Source organism: Poecilia latipinna, unplaced genomic scaffold, assembly GCF_001443285.1.
Source record: "Poecilia latipinna isolate Pla-1442-1.1 unplaced genomic scaffold, P_latipinna-1.0 Scaffold258, whole genome shotgun sequence".
In the NCBI taxonomy this organism is placed as follows: Eukaryota; Metazoa; Chordata; class Actinopteri; order Cyprinodontiformes; family Poeciliidae; genus Poecilia; species Poecilia latipinna.
The window spans coordinates 395,581-409,226 of NW_015112874.1; the positions used below are offsets into that span (position 1 = coordinate 395,581).

Here is a 13,646-nt window from a genome sequence, read left to right on the forward strand (position 1 = left end):
AAACCCGAGAAAACAGTAAAAATTGTTTTAAAAAAAAAAAAAAAAAAAAAAAAAAAGTAAAATTACAGTCAATTTTTGTTCAGAATTTTTACAAACAGAGACAGAGGATACCTACTGGCAGCGGCAGCAGGCTGAGACAAGGACAGAACCGCTTCATTAGGCTAAACACAGGCTGCTGGGGATCCATATTGCTAGCAGAGAGTCAACCAAAACTAAACACTGCCAGAGAGTACTATTTTACCACTGTATGCCACATGCCTACGTCACATTTCAGTCTCTCAGGAAAATCAATGAGTTTCTGGAAAGAAAAAAAAAACCTTCCAGAGGTCAGAGCAACATCACAGCATAGATCTGCATAGCAGAGAATCTATACTATTTTTAAATCCTACCTCTGGTGATCTATAAACTGTCACATACACACATCGACACAACCCCTCCCTGTCTTCACAACACATCCCAAAACGGCATCTTCTGTCCGGATTCGGAAACAAGTCTCCTTTCGTCTTGCTTCAGCTGCATGCACTGGCCCAGCCGGTCTGTCCACGACAGTATCCCTCCCTCCTGTCCTAATTTCTCCAAACTGATCATTTCCCCTGCTGCCTTCTTCTGTGTAGCAGTTCCCTTCTTTGCTACCATTAGTTTTTGTTAAGTCCTGCACAGTGCTCCCCCTCCCAATCCCTGCTCCCCTCCTGCAGCATAGTGAGATCTGTTTCTCTGCAGCTACAGAGCGGGGCCTGTGTGATGTGAGGACTCAGCAAAAAGAGGGGGGAGAAACGTGGGATAAGCTCCTGTTTGCCCTGCTGGTTCGGGTGGCGAGAGTCTGTCTGCGTAGCTGGCCTTAAAAAGACCCCTAACCATGTTCACCTATATTGGTTAATCTGGTTGTTATCATTGAATTTGTAATTTGGTCCCTATAAAGGTATCAATGAGAGTGTCCAAACAAAACACACAAACCATTAGAGGGAGCGTAGCTTTAAATTTATATAATTATTGATCTGCTTGTACAAAGCAGCAGTTCAAAAGTCTGCAATTGAATGCTACATATTTTTCTATTAACCGCTGCTTGAATTCAAAGTCAAAATTAGAAAAAGAGTGACAGACATGAAGTAGGACTCCTTTTAGTGTGTTTGAGTCAGTGTGCATGGGCTACATGTTAATAATTGAAGGCTACTTGAGATCACTGGTTATAACAGCAGCCTAGTGGCAGTTCTGCTTTCCTGCTGTTTAGTGACACTGTATCCTAATACATCCCCCTCAGACTCATTTAAATGAACTGCAGAAAGCAACTAGCAAATGTTGTGGGTTGAGAGAAAAATATTTTTCATGGAAAGTGACATGTTCCTATAAAGTTCACACACTTAATCCTCAACAATGTCCACACAAGATGCCTCTTACCTCATTCTTTTTAAACTTTGCTTTGAGACTTTTCATAATGTCTTGAACTGAACAACAACAAAACAACAACATTAAAAACAGAAATTGGGCGTTGTTAATAAATATAAATTTTAATATCACAAATAGTCCCAAAACCTAGGAAACAGCAACATTTTAAAACACTTAAGGCACTAACCAAAGACTAAATATTAACCCCTTTTACAGCAATAAATTAAATAGTAAATCTTAGCTGACAGGTAAACCTGCCGCCTACCTGTGGATGTCAGTGCACTTCCAGGTAGGTGTTACACTTGCACTTCAACTGCTCACAGAAAAATACTGAATTCACTGCTGACTGCTCGAAGCACTAACAGAGCCCGCCCCAGTCCCAAATCAACCAATCAGCAGCGCGCACAAGGCCGAATCAGTGCTTGATTGGCGATGATGGACTGCAGCTGTCGCCTTCTCTGCTGAGCATTCACCAATTTCGTTTTTCTTCGTTTTAAACTATGTTGACAATTATTCATGTGTTCACCTCTGAATAAAAAAAGAACATATGTCTTTGTTTATTTGAAGCTCGTCTTATCAGCTTAGATTTCTACACAGTTAGTGCAGGGAAAGTTCCAGTGTCCCGGGATGTTGGGCGGTCTTCATTGCGTCACTGTGAGTTTGACCAATGGCGTCTATGAACCAGGTCGACCCGGGAAACGTTAAGAGGTGAGTTAAGTGAAGACACAAAGTGAATAAATAAATAAAAGAAAGACGTTCACTCGAAACCGATGTAATGCTTTCTAAGCATAAAGACAACTAATGGCATTCAAGCAGAAAAAAGAAAAAACAGGACTCCGAAAAACGTCTATTGTAAAACTATTACCTCTCAAAATATTTTTCACATTTTGTCATCAGCTCTTGGGTCAACATAAAGCTGTGCATAATTGTGAAGCTGTGTATACTTTTTAAAAATAAAATCTGATAAGTCCTATGTGCATTTGCATTTTGCCAGGATACAAATATCCTTAAATACAACCAACTAGCCTGCGGTATGGAGGGACCGACATAATGGATCACATCATATCAATTCTCATGTGACAAAACGTGAAAAACGTTTTAACAAAGATTGAATGCTTTTGCAAGATAAAACGTCAGGAGAAATCGTACTTTTGAATTGTATTTGTAAGCATACGTATGCTTACAGTTTTTGGAACTGTAACTCAAATGGACAAAAGAGTTAAACATGGACTGGTGTAGTTGTAGCCCAATTAGTATGATACAATAGTCCACAATTGCATTTACAAAAAACTATTTTGTTTTTTTAATAGTGCAAAACTCTTACCATTCTATTATGTATTTGGAAAAGTATTAGCAATTTACTTAAACACATAATAGTATTCTATGATACATTGAAATAATTTATGTAGACCTACATGGCTAGAAAAGATATTTCAAGACAGTGTTCAGAAAAAGCACAGCATATTTATGTATTTTTATAAAGTCTAATTCAGTCCAATTCAATTTATTTTTAGTGCAGTACAATTTTGTGCTGTGAAACTAATATATCTGGAAGTATGATTGTAATGTGATGTCAATTCACATCAGCCACCAAAAGAGGGCAGTAAGTGCTAGGCAGATGAAATTACGGAAATCAATTATTCCTCCAGTTTTGCTTTTTTTCAACTCCTTTGATAAACACAAAGGGTTTTATTAAATTCAAAGCTTTCAAAAAATAACTTTTGTTGTTCTGTTATTATGTATTTAAAACCTGCCTCCCACTGAATCCGGCAGAAAAACTGGATGTTTATAATGTTCATAATACTGAAATGCCAGTTAATCCTGAACTTCACAGGAATTGTTGATTCCATATATAGCATTTTATAATGAGACAGTTTTATTAGTTCTCTGATAAATTGTATAGCACCCTTGTGCTGGGACTGTTTCCTTTTTTTTTACTAATGTAATTAGAGTGTGGGTTGTTATGCAACTATTTTTTCTTTCTCCATGATAAAAGCATAATAAAATGGAAAGATACCTGTCTGGTTGCCTGCAATTCTGTGTCTGATGATTCCTCTTAGAGAGCTCCCGATTTTCATTTCAACCTGACCTACATTCACTCCTTTTTTTCCCCCAGGTTAGTTTCAATCTCCTCATCCATAAACTTCTTAATCTCAGTCTGGACAGGATAGAAACATAAATTAAATCTTCGATGTTGCTTTCCTGTGAGGGGGAGTTTTAAAGAACGAGCTGTACAGAGCGGATTGAGTGGATAAAAGGGGATATAGAAGGGGCAAGAAGGGAAAGATTGCTGCAACATGCAAACATATGACATGAGGAAAAAAAAAGGAAATCATTTATGGCAGAGAAAAGACTAGAAGGGGATGAAGGAATTTGCTGCTCAGTAGTTTTTGTTGACATATGGGGAAAGGATTACATCCCTGACTTTCTACTAGTATTTTTCGGAAAGGTATGTGTTTGTGTGTGGATTGTTGGCACAAGATGTCATTTAATGAATCAATTGATTTTATTATTTTTCTGAGACATTTAACACTGCATAATGACCCTCTTGACATGTGTAAACGAGACTCTCCAAACAAAGAAATCTTTGCATAAAGAGAAAAAAGGGGATCCACTTGATTCTTTCACTTTTTATAACAAATGTATATACTTGTATGCATATTTTTTCCCATAGTGATAGACCTTTTAAAACAGTACTACTGCTCTCGAAGAGCAGTACTACTACTACATTATACCTCCACTCTCAAAGTTTAAATACCTCCACTCTCAAAGTTTAAATATGAAAAAGTTAACAGAAATGTCCCAACAACATGGAATACTAATTAGAGGGTTTCTCACCAACCCCAACCTCAACAGCACAAGTATTGATTCCAAAACGTTTAATAAATTGCATCCACTGTAAGATTTCAACTGCTTTTTTCATGTTTTGTGAATAAGGAGTGGTGGTTCCCAGCGTTGTTTGTAGTCAAGGCAAGGATGTTCAAGATAACCATAAGGAGTAATTTAAATTGGACTGTAGTAATAAATGAATAAATAAAATAAACATGGACATATTGGATCTGTGTCTTTTGATCTAGAACTAGTGTTTGTTCTTGGTGAACAATAGTTTGGAGTGAACATGCAAAGGGGAGGATGTGAAAGTCTAGATGTCATGGTGCTGATGGCCATGGTGGGGGTGGATTGTAGCTCGATGACCTCATACAGTCACCCGCCCCCTGGGAGAAAGTGAGCTCACAAGAGTCGTAAAGAAAAAAGGCATTTACGATCTTTTAACAGACTCAGATGTGCCTGGCTCAGTGTAGCATACAATCCAATTTAGCAGTCTGGACAAAGGATAATGTGACATGTGGGAGAAGATAAGTGAGAAAATGTAAAACATCAAGGAGGCAGAGTGTATACACTAAAGAATACCTCTTTTAAAAATAAGACTGGACAAGTCTAATTATTTATTTATTGTTAAATTGTCTTGTTTTATGTCCACATATTATTAATCAGTGCATGGTTTAGCTTGCTTGGATGCGTGTATTTCTCAGTTTTACGCAGTCCTCTCTGGACATCTTCTGGTGCGTTATCTCTTAAAACCAAAAATAATTACGATGACGTTAATTGACTTTCTAACATTTAAAAAAAATTGCTACTGATGTCATGGCAATAAATAATTAACACCTGAGAAACGCGTTTCTGCCAGTAGACCCAGTTGCGTTGAGAATGGTTTGGAAGAAGGGGATCTATGTCTTGTTGCATGGCGCATGATGTGTACAGACATTTGAATGAATGAACGCTCTGCTGATTGCGAAAGGCAGCAGGAGGATATTCCTCTGGGACTGAAGCGCCTCCCCTTTAATCGCTCGGCTGAGTTGTGCCTCTCTCGGAGCTGTCGTCGCTCTCTTCACTCGCACATTTTTCAGGAGGTAGTCCGGATGGATTTCGATGCGCTCGAGTTTCTGAAAGAAAGGATTCCGAAAGCTCCTGTTTTCTCATTCTTCTGAGGTTTAACAGGCTTTACGACAAGGATTGCAGCCTTTTGTGTGTAGTTTTAATCGTTAGTGACATGAAGAAGCGCGGATTTTTGCATCCAAAGTGGCCGAGGGACTGAATTGGCGTGGTAAGTGATTGCGCGTTCGGAGCGCAGCTTTCTACGATGTTTAAATCCGTTGTTTTGGTAATTTTGTGGAACAGAAGTTTGGACAAAAAGCCCTTCTTTTTTATATATATGTATATAAAATCTAAACTCACACTTAATGTTTGTAAAAATGTGTCAAAAAGTTAAGAAGTTAGAAGCTATCCGTGTAGATGAATTTGTTATTTAAAAAAAACAAACATCTTCTCTTGGTCTTTTCTATATGTTTGCACTCTGGCTTTATCGTCGGACTTTTATTGCAGGGGTGTGAGATGTAATAGAAGCCTTTGGGTAAAGTCCAGTTGCCAGACGCTCTGCTCCCATGGTTGAAACAAAAGAAGCCCATGAAGCCCAGCTGTCTCCGTAGGTTAATGTCACATGGAGGCATGAAATGGCACACAGGCTGTTGCTCTGTGATTAGGAGAAGGTAGATCTTGGATAAAAGGATTAATGTAGTTGCTGATAGAATAGAAATATTTATACGCAGTCCTTTTATGAAGCAGTCCATATCTTATGCAGTGTCATCTGAAATAAGGTCCAGCAATAACCTCGCATCTGTCCCACCCCCCCAACATTTCTCAGTTTTCTATCCAGCACCAAGTTTGGAAGCTGAACCGGCATGGCCAAGTGGCTGAAGGACTACCTGAGCTTTGGCAGGAAGGTGCCTCCACAGCCTCCCACTCCGGACTATACAGAGAGTGAGATCCTCAAAGCATACCGCCTGCAGAGGGACCTCGACTTTGAAGATCCGTATGAGGATGCGGAGAGCAGGTCCAGAGGGGAATCTGGGACTTTTGACCCCTCCACACCGGTGTACGGATCTCCCATGAAATCTTCCAGTGTGGACATGAAGTCTCCTAAACACAGGCTGATCAAAGTGGACTCCCAGGAGTTGGGACGCACCAAGATTCTTCTCAGCTCCATCTCTTTGGAAGACCAACCAGAGCCCGTAAGACCTGCTGATTCTTACCATTTGTTTTAGCCATACACTGATCAGTGACTGACTTCAAATGTCTAGATTTTGTGAACCTTTGACTTCCTGATTTCTCTTTCAGAACAACAAACAACTTTCAAAATATTTTTTCTAATCTTCCTTCCATGAAGGAAGTTAATAATTTCTTGCATTAGGAGTCGAGTTGACATTTCGCTGTGTGTGTAAGAGGGAGCAGTTGCTGTAAAGCAAGGTTTTATTAATTCAAAACAATGAAAGACTTATGAATTTACATTTAAAATTCCTTTTGCAACTTATATAAGAAGTTTGCACAACTAGCATTGTTAGCATTATAACTGTAAAACAGTGGTCTATATATCTATTTCATAGAGAAGATGGACCTTTTCACTGATTTCACTGAAATTTTTCAAAAAGGTCTCCAATGTGTATAAATCCAGGATGCTCTATAACAGAATGTGATCTAAAGTTTAAAAGGATGAAACAAAGCAACTTTGTTGTAGTTTGTTCAGCCTTGTGTTTGTCGTTTGTTGTAGCTTTGGGTCGATTTGCGGCCCAGACGCTACTTTGTCTGGGCCGCAGATAAAGTAGGTATTGTCTTTTTGTTCCTCAAAATGTTGTCAGTAGTGGACAGAATTTTCCTAGTAAAAAATGGCAAAATGACCAACTCCTAAAGAAGTCTGGTTCTTTGTAGTCTCCTTAATAGGTCCTTCATAGGTACCACAGTTTCCTTTTTAAATAGCTCCTTAAACCTTTTAAGCTTTCTCATTTTCCAAGTTTCCAATTGACTGCTCACCCTTAAGTGGTGATTGAACTGAAAGTACTTCTTCTCAGTGCTTCCCCAACTTCTTCACAGATGTACAAACAACAAAGGAGATTGTGTGAAATATCTTCCTCTTGTCAAATGAGGTGGGCTGGAGTCATAAAGAGAAGCCAACCAAAAGACATAAAAACTCCCACTTCTTTCATCCCATTTCCATCACGGTGACAGTTTTAATGATCAGATTCAATCATCTACTTCCTGGGAATGTGTGTCAGAAGATATGTATTGCTTACATAAATCACATAACATCCTATACACATAAATTTACTACCACAGGCGGACGGGGAAAAAATGGATGGCTTTGGCGCACCATTGAGCTAGAGGGGACCATGGTCCCCTGAGTTTATGTCCATCCATAAATAATAGATGAGGTTTGGTTTTGCAAGCTGAGAGGGACCATCACACGTGCACATGTTGCAGGGCCACATTCATTATACTGCTTGGAGAGGTATCGAGGGCTATGAAGAATTATATTTCAAGCTTTAGTGCTGTTTTTGTCATCAGGAACATGTGTGTTTTTTGTTGTTGTTTTTTTTTTTTTTTTTTTTAAACGCATGTAATGCATGATAAAAAAAAAAAAAAAAACTCAACCTTTAGGTACAAATGAGAAAGGTGTTTAAAGAACAATTTGTGCAAAAGTAAGGGCTTTACAAGGACATTAACTCAAAAACGCTGACTAAGTTGGAGAACTTCTTAGAATCTTTATCATAGCAGTTTAATCTACAAACAAGCTCATGGAAACTGCTAGAAAGAGCAAAAATCCTGAAGTGGATTGAAGTAATACTTCCACTAAAGTCGATAGCTCCCCTGTCTGCCCTTCTCCCTCTAATGCACATTAATTTCCCATGATCTGTGGGAACATCCATGTTCTAATTACCATAACAGATTCCTGTGCATCAATAGATAACCTGTTAGAGAATCAACAAGAGATTAGGACGTTGTTTCACCAGGGCGTCAGCCTGTTTAGCAGGATTTTGGGAAGTGGGGCCTTTCTGCAGTAATTTCCTTTGTGAGAGGAGGAGAGACAAAGGATGTACACGCTTCTAGACTGGCTCTCATGTGTTTTTACATACGCGCGTGTTTGTGCGACCATATGGTTGGCTGTGTTGCTGTCACTTTGCCAGATGACCACTGCTTTTTTTTTTTTTTCCTTCTGTGCTTGCATGGAGGAACAAAAGCTGCCGACTGCATGTCTCCCGCCTTTATCTCCATCCACTCTTTTTGAAGCCAAAAAAACTTCAGGACCTGTCCTTCACCATTCAGGATTGTAACAAAGATATGATGATGCAGAGTATGTTTATATATTTTGTATAAAGACTTAGTGGATCAATTTATTCAACGGTGATGGGGCCACTTTTTTTTTTTTCATTTTCGTCTATTTATGGCAAAGTGGATGTTTAATGTGATTCTCCTATGGTTTATTTATTTATTTGTTTTTTGTGACTTGTCTTCTACACCCCCCGATCCCTTAGTCACTGGATCTTAAAGATATGCTGTCTCCACAAGACTATTTCTTTAGCTTTCACAGATTATTATAAATAACCAAATGATGCTTTCAAAACTTTAATGCAAATCTTACAAAATCCATGTTGGCAAAACTAGCCACTTTGGAATTTTGGCTTCTTTTGAATTCTTTGGATGATTTAAATTCATTATACTGAGTCAGCTTTTTTTCTTTTTCTTTTTCTTCAGGTGTAAATGAGTTTTACCTCAAAAAGTGCCTCTGCTTCATAAGTGGGTTTTTGTTTCATCTTTTAGGTGGTCCCGTCAGCCCCAATGGCAGGAGACACGGATTATTCAGATCCATTCGATGCGCGATTGGAACATCGACCGGATCCAGATCTTGGTCTTGTCCCTTGCGAGAATAATGGCTACATGGAACCGTATGAAGCTCAGAGGGTCATAACAGGTCAGTGGACTCACAGAGATGGAGAAGACTTTTGAACAATAAAAGTCTGAGTCCAAAATGAAGTGATTTGACTGTATTTTCCAGCTACCTATGTGATTTCCAGCATGTTCTTTCTTTGGCTCTATTGATCATCTTGACCAGTTCAAACAAAATTCAAATTTAATATTGTTAATCTGTCAATTGAAACTACTGCACTTTAACTGTTAGAATATAATTTCCCAGCATAAGTGTTTTTTGACCTTCTCTTTTGTGCAATTAACTCTGCTCTTGTGAAGGAGGTCAAAAAACATTTGTGCTTTTTACACCAGACAGGAAAGACTAACAGAAAAACATAAAATTTACCTCATTATCAGATTCAGTTTTACTTGTTTTAGCTTTTACTTTTCTACTTGATCATTCCCAGTGGGAAATTGTATTTTAACGGTTAGAGTGTACATTTTACTGAAATGCAATCGAAATGCAATCAATGTTATTTGAACAAATGGGGAGTTGAAATTTTTAATTTTGTACTTTGTGTTTGTAAAGGTAATTCAACATATTAAACATAATTATTGTAATTTCTCTAATTCTGGGCATGTCAGAGATCAACAAGCTTTTTGTTTATTTTAAATTTGGACGGAAGAATGTTGTTAGGATTGTGTTTTGAGAAGAATAATTGCTTCTTCTCAAAACTGAAATCAAAACTAAAATCTGAAAATATTAATTCATGGGTAAAATGTGGACCTAGATCATGAAGTACTATCTGTACTGTCAGTAGTTTCTTTGAGCAAAGCATGTCAGTGATGGCCTTGTGTCTTTTGAGAGGACTGAAAGGACTCTAATTTCAATTTTCTTGGAATTTACCAAAACATTAAAACACCTTACTACACTGGATTTTTGTCAACCACAGCCTAGTGAGCTTTCAACATCATGAAGTGTTTATTCACCGTCCAAGCTCAGACCCCCTTTCTGCCCTCGCAATTTACTCCCACATCATTTATCACAGAGCCATCGTTTTCCATTTCTCCCTCCTTCGGCAACATCTTTTTCTGACCCTTCGTCCCCCCCCAGCGCTCTCCCTGGTCTGTCCCAGTCATTTAGTGTAAAAGCTTGCCCCTCCACCTCCATCTCTCCTCCCCTCCATTTCTCCATCGCTCCATCTCAAGGGCTCTCCCCAGTCCCCCCAAGGGGATTCTTTGGTTTGTCTCTTAATCTGTCCTTTAGTGAAAGTCCACTGTATATATTTTGCTCGCTCATCGCTCTCACTCTTGGTGCCCTTTTGGTAAGTGAAAGGCATTTCACAATATTAGGAATAAGAGAAAGGAGCTAATCTGTTGCCACCTTGAGGCAAGCCCTTTACAGAACCTGGATGGAGCCGTTTGAGAGATTAGATTCAGAGAGCTGATGGCACAGCTTTGTCAGAGCTCTGTCATCGGTTTTGAATTGAGTCTGTCACTTTAGAGCCTGCTTTTGTCTGTTCGTCTGTCAGTCTTTCTTTCTCATTAAAAGTCATGGAAGCAGCAGGCAAATGCGACACTGGCATATTTATCACTCACTCAGTATATGGTTTCTAAGATAGTTTAAATTTCAAAATTTCTTCACTTTGTCATGACTCATGAATTCAGTTCATGTGGATAAAAGGCCAGTCCCCCCGCTGACACACATCTGCATCCCTGAACACACTCCCTATCCCTTCCTGTCATCGTTTCGCTCAATCTTCTTTCCCCGTCAAATTGTCTTCTCACCCCTTCCCGCGGTCTCAAATCCCTGCCTGTTTTCCTCCATCGTGCCTCCTTTGAATTCATCATTTTATTTCCTCCAATCTTGTTTTTATCTCCCAACCTTCATCTCATCTCTGGCTGCTGTGACACCGCCAGCTCCCAGTGCAGGTAGAGCAGCGTTCAGCCCTGCTGTGCTTCTGTCTTCATGACTTAACATCAAATGCTGATAGACCACAATCCCCTGCCCTCCTCGATCTCTCATGCCATCTCTCCCTCCCTCTCTTTCTCTTGCTGCCTTTTTTTCTTCCACTTGTTTCATCAGGGCTTCTCTTCTCTCTTCTTACTCCCACTGCTCTTGAGTCTACCACATCCTTTTCCCCCTCTTCACCTCCCCTCCTGGCCTTGCTCCCCCTTTCTCTCCTGTTCTCCTCAGCCCTTCTTTTTATAACCTCAGGGTCTCTCTGTCAGGGTCTTTCCACTTGGTCACCATGGTAATAACTAGCCGCCTGAAAGCATTGTTTTGCACGGCAAACTCTATAGTAGTCCTGTTTCCATTTTTATGCAAACACAAACATTGCTTTTCTTTTACTACAATTCCAGCTCATTCTACAATTTCTGGTATAAAAAGAAAAAAAAAATCAAACACTGTTGGATGTTTTGGGACTCCTGTTGCTTGGAGATCCCTTGGGAAGCATTTTATCTCATGGCCATATTTGACTCCACAAAACAGATGCAGGTGCTGAGAACCATTTGTTGACTGGACCCCACTGAGAAATTGATGAAAATGTTAACAAGGAGACACGAACACTGCTGTGAGCCATGCTGGATATCTGCTGGCTGAGATGCAGGATGGACACGGAGAGAGAAAGTACCGTGTTTCCCCTCGGCATCTAACCCAGTTTCTTGTTGGGGCCAACCACATTGGTTTCTGGACCTGCTGCAAGCTGTGCAAATATAATTATTTTAATTTCTCTAATTCTGGGCATGTCAGAGATCAACAAGCTTTTTGTTTATTTAAAATTTGGATGGAAGAATGTTATTAGGATTGTGTTTTGAGAAGAATAATTGCTTCTGACAGGAGCTATTTTTCTTGCTGACTGGTTAAATATGACAAATGATTGCATATTCATCTTCTTTTGTGTGATTTGTTTTTCTTTCTTTCTTCTTCTTCTTCTCTGGTTTGCATGTACTATGTCAGAACTACAGCGCACCCCCGGAGGAGGCCGAATGCGTGGAGGGATGCAGCTTTACGACACTCCATATGAAGATGAGCGAAGACAGCACCTGGGCTACGTCTACGGTGAACTTCACGAGGAGGGCAAGGAGACCAGCAGGCTACCGCAAGATGACGAGAGACCAGCAGATGAGTACGACCAGCCCTGGGAATGGAAAAAGGATCACATCTCCAAAGCATTTGCAGGTAGGAAGAAAATATATGCTCTAGAATTGAAGGGAAAAAAACCTACTGTTTTAATAGAAAAGCCAGATAATGATCATTCCAATATATTCATCTGCCCTTTGTATCAAGCCTGTAAATGTTAATGTCTTCAGATAATGTTGCTTTATATTTTATGCGATGATTCACAAACCAGTTGATTTATTTATTTATTTATTTTTTGTCAAATCTTTTCATACTACAGTTACAACATATTTCATGGGGATTGTATGTAACAGATTGGTGTAAGTTAAAACGCAATTGTCAATTAGAGGGAAATGGATACCTGGTTTTCAAATATATTTACAAAGACAGAGACTGCGGCGGCAGCGTGTCGGTTGGTCTGTGTTACCCAGAAAGCAGTTGGGCACAATATCGAAACACCAACACCGTGAGTGAAACAATGACTGGAGCAGCCTACTATATAAAGTACTCGGGGACCACTTCTTTATTATTACACATCCACATTTGTAGAGTACGGAAGGAATTGCATCCCATATAGATTCAATACTGGATGGGTGGCAACCCTAACTGTAGCGTCTATTCTATGCGCCTTATAATGCGGTGCACCTTATATATGAAAAAAGTTTTAAAATAGGCCATTCATTGACAGTGCAGAAAATACGGTACTGGATAATGTCTGCAAAAATATTGTTTAGTTGTTTTCCAGAGACAACTGGAAAACAGTTTAGTTGTTTTCCAGATCTACAACTAGATCTGATCAAGAGTGATCTCCTGTAGACTTTGACTAGGCCATTCTAACAAATGAATCTGATCTGACCGGAAACATTGCTTTGCAGCTGTGGTTGTATGTTTACGGTTGTCTTCATCCCAGTCGAAGCCTCTAGCAGATTGCCCTGTATTTAATTCCAACCAGCTTCCTTGTCCCTGAAGAAAAGCATTCCCACAACATGATGTAACTACTGCTATGGGTTACTGTGGGGATTGTGTGTTCATGGTGAAGTTCAGCATTATTGTGACATTCTTTCAGCATTCTTTTGACAATCTATTTTTCAGCACTTTTCTTGTGCGACCTTAAGAGCATCTACTACTATTGGCACTAAACAAAACAATCTGATTTATAAACAGAAATACAGTAAATTCAGTGCAACCATACAGACAGATTCAAAGTCTGTTACATACATTCCAATTCAATCCTATTTACTAAACAGTCGAGTCGAGTCCAGGTTATTATGCCAGGTTTGGAAGAAGGCATTTTTATTTTAGGAAATCCAGCCAACTAGTTAGTCACTGACTTAGTGTTAAAGCTAAGCACGTGACAACAATGGTGAGTGATCTCTGGTCAGATGCTCCTACTTGAGTTGTG

General features: G+C 39.4%; 2 protein-coding genes across 11 annotated transcripts in view; one reads left to right on the forward strand and one right to left on the reverse strand.

The window, feature by feature from the left end:
- ankrd24 (ankyrin repeat domain 24) overlaps positions 1-1,736 on the reverse strand; it is an 18,132-nt gene extending 16,396 nt beyond the window's left edge. Inside the window, exons 1-2 of one of the 4 annotated variants that reach the window (XM_015033144.1) lie at positions 1,649-1,736; positions 1,396-1,442 (exon numbers count right to left, since the gene is read on the reverse strand). In XM_015033144.1, coding sequence (XP_014888630.1) covers positions 1,396-1,431 — 36 coding nt within the window. In that variant the 5' untranslated portion in view covers positions 1,432-1,442; positions 1,649-1,736. Of the gene's footprint in view, positions 1-115; positions 772-1,395; positions 1,443-1,648 lie in introns of those variants that run through there. The other 3 variants (XM_015033143.1, XM_015033145.1, XM_015033146.1) reach the window with 3 other exon arrangements.
- Positions 1,737-1,834: 98 nt separating this feature from the next.
- Positions 1,835-13,646, forward strand: part of shdb (Src homology 2 domain containing transforming protein D, b) — a 29,092-nt gene continuing 17,280 nt past the window's right edge. Inside the window, exons 1-5 of one of the 7 annotated variants that reach the window (XM_015033156.1) lie at positions 5,168-5,488; positions 5,767-5,930; positions 6,086-6,452; positions 9,034-9,184; positions 12,083-12,304. In XM_015033156.1, the coding sequence (XP_014888642.1) occupies positions 6,123-6,452; positions 9,034-9,184; positions 12,083-12,304 (703 nt within the window). In that variant the 5' untranslated portion in view covers positions 5,168-5,488; positions 5,767-5,930; positions 6,086-6,122. Of the gene's footprint in view, positions 2,092-5,167; positions 5,489-5,766; positions 5,931-6,085; positions 6,453-9,033; positions 9,185-12,082; positions 12,305-13,646 lie in introns of those variants that run through there. The other 6 variants (XM_015033157.1, XM_015033155.1, XM_015033159.1 and 3 more) reach the window with 6 other exon arrangements.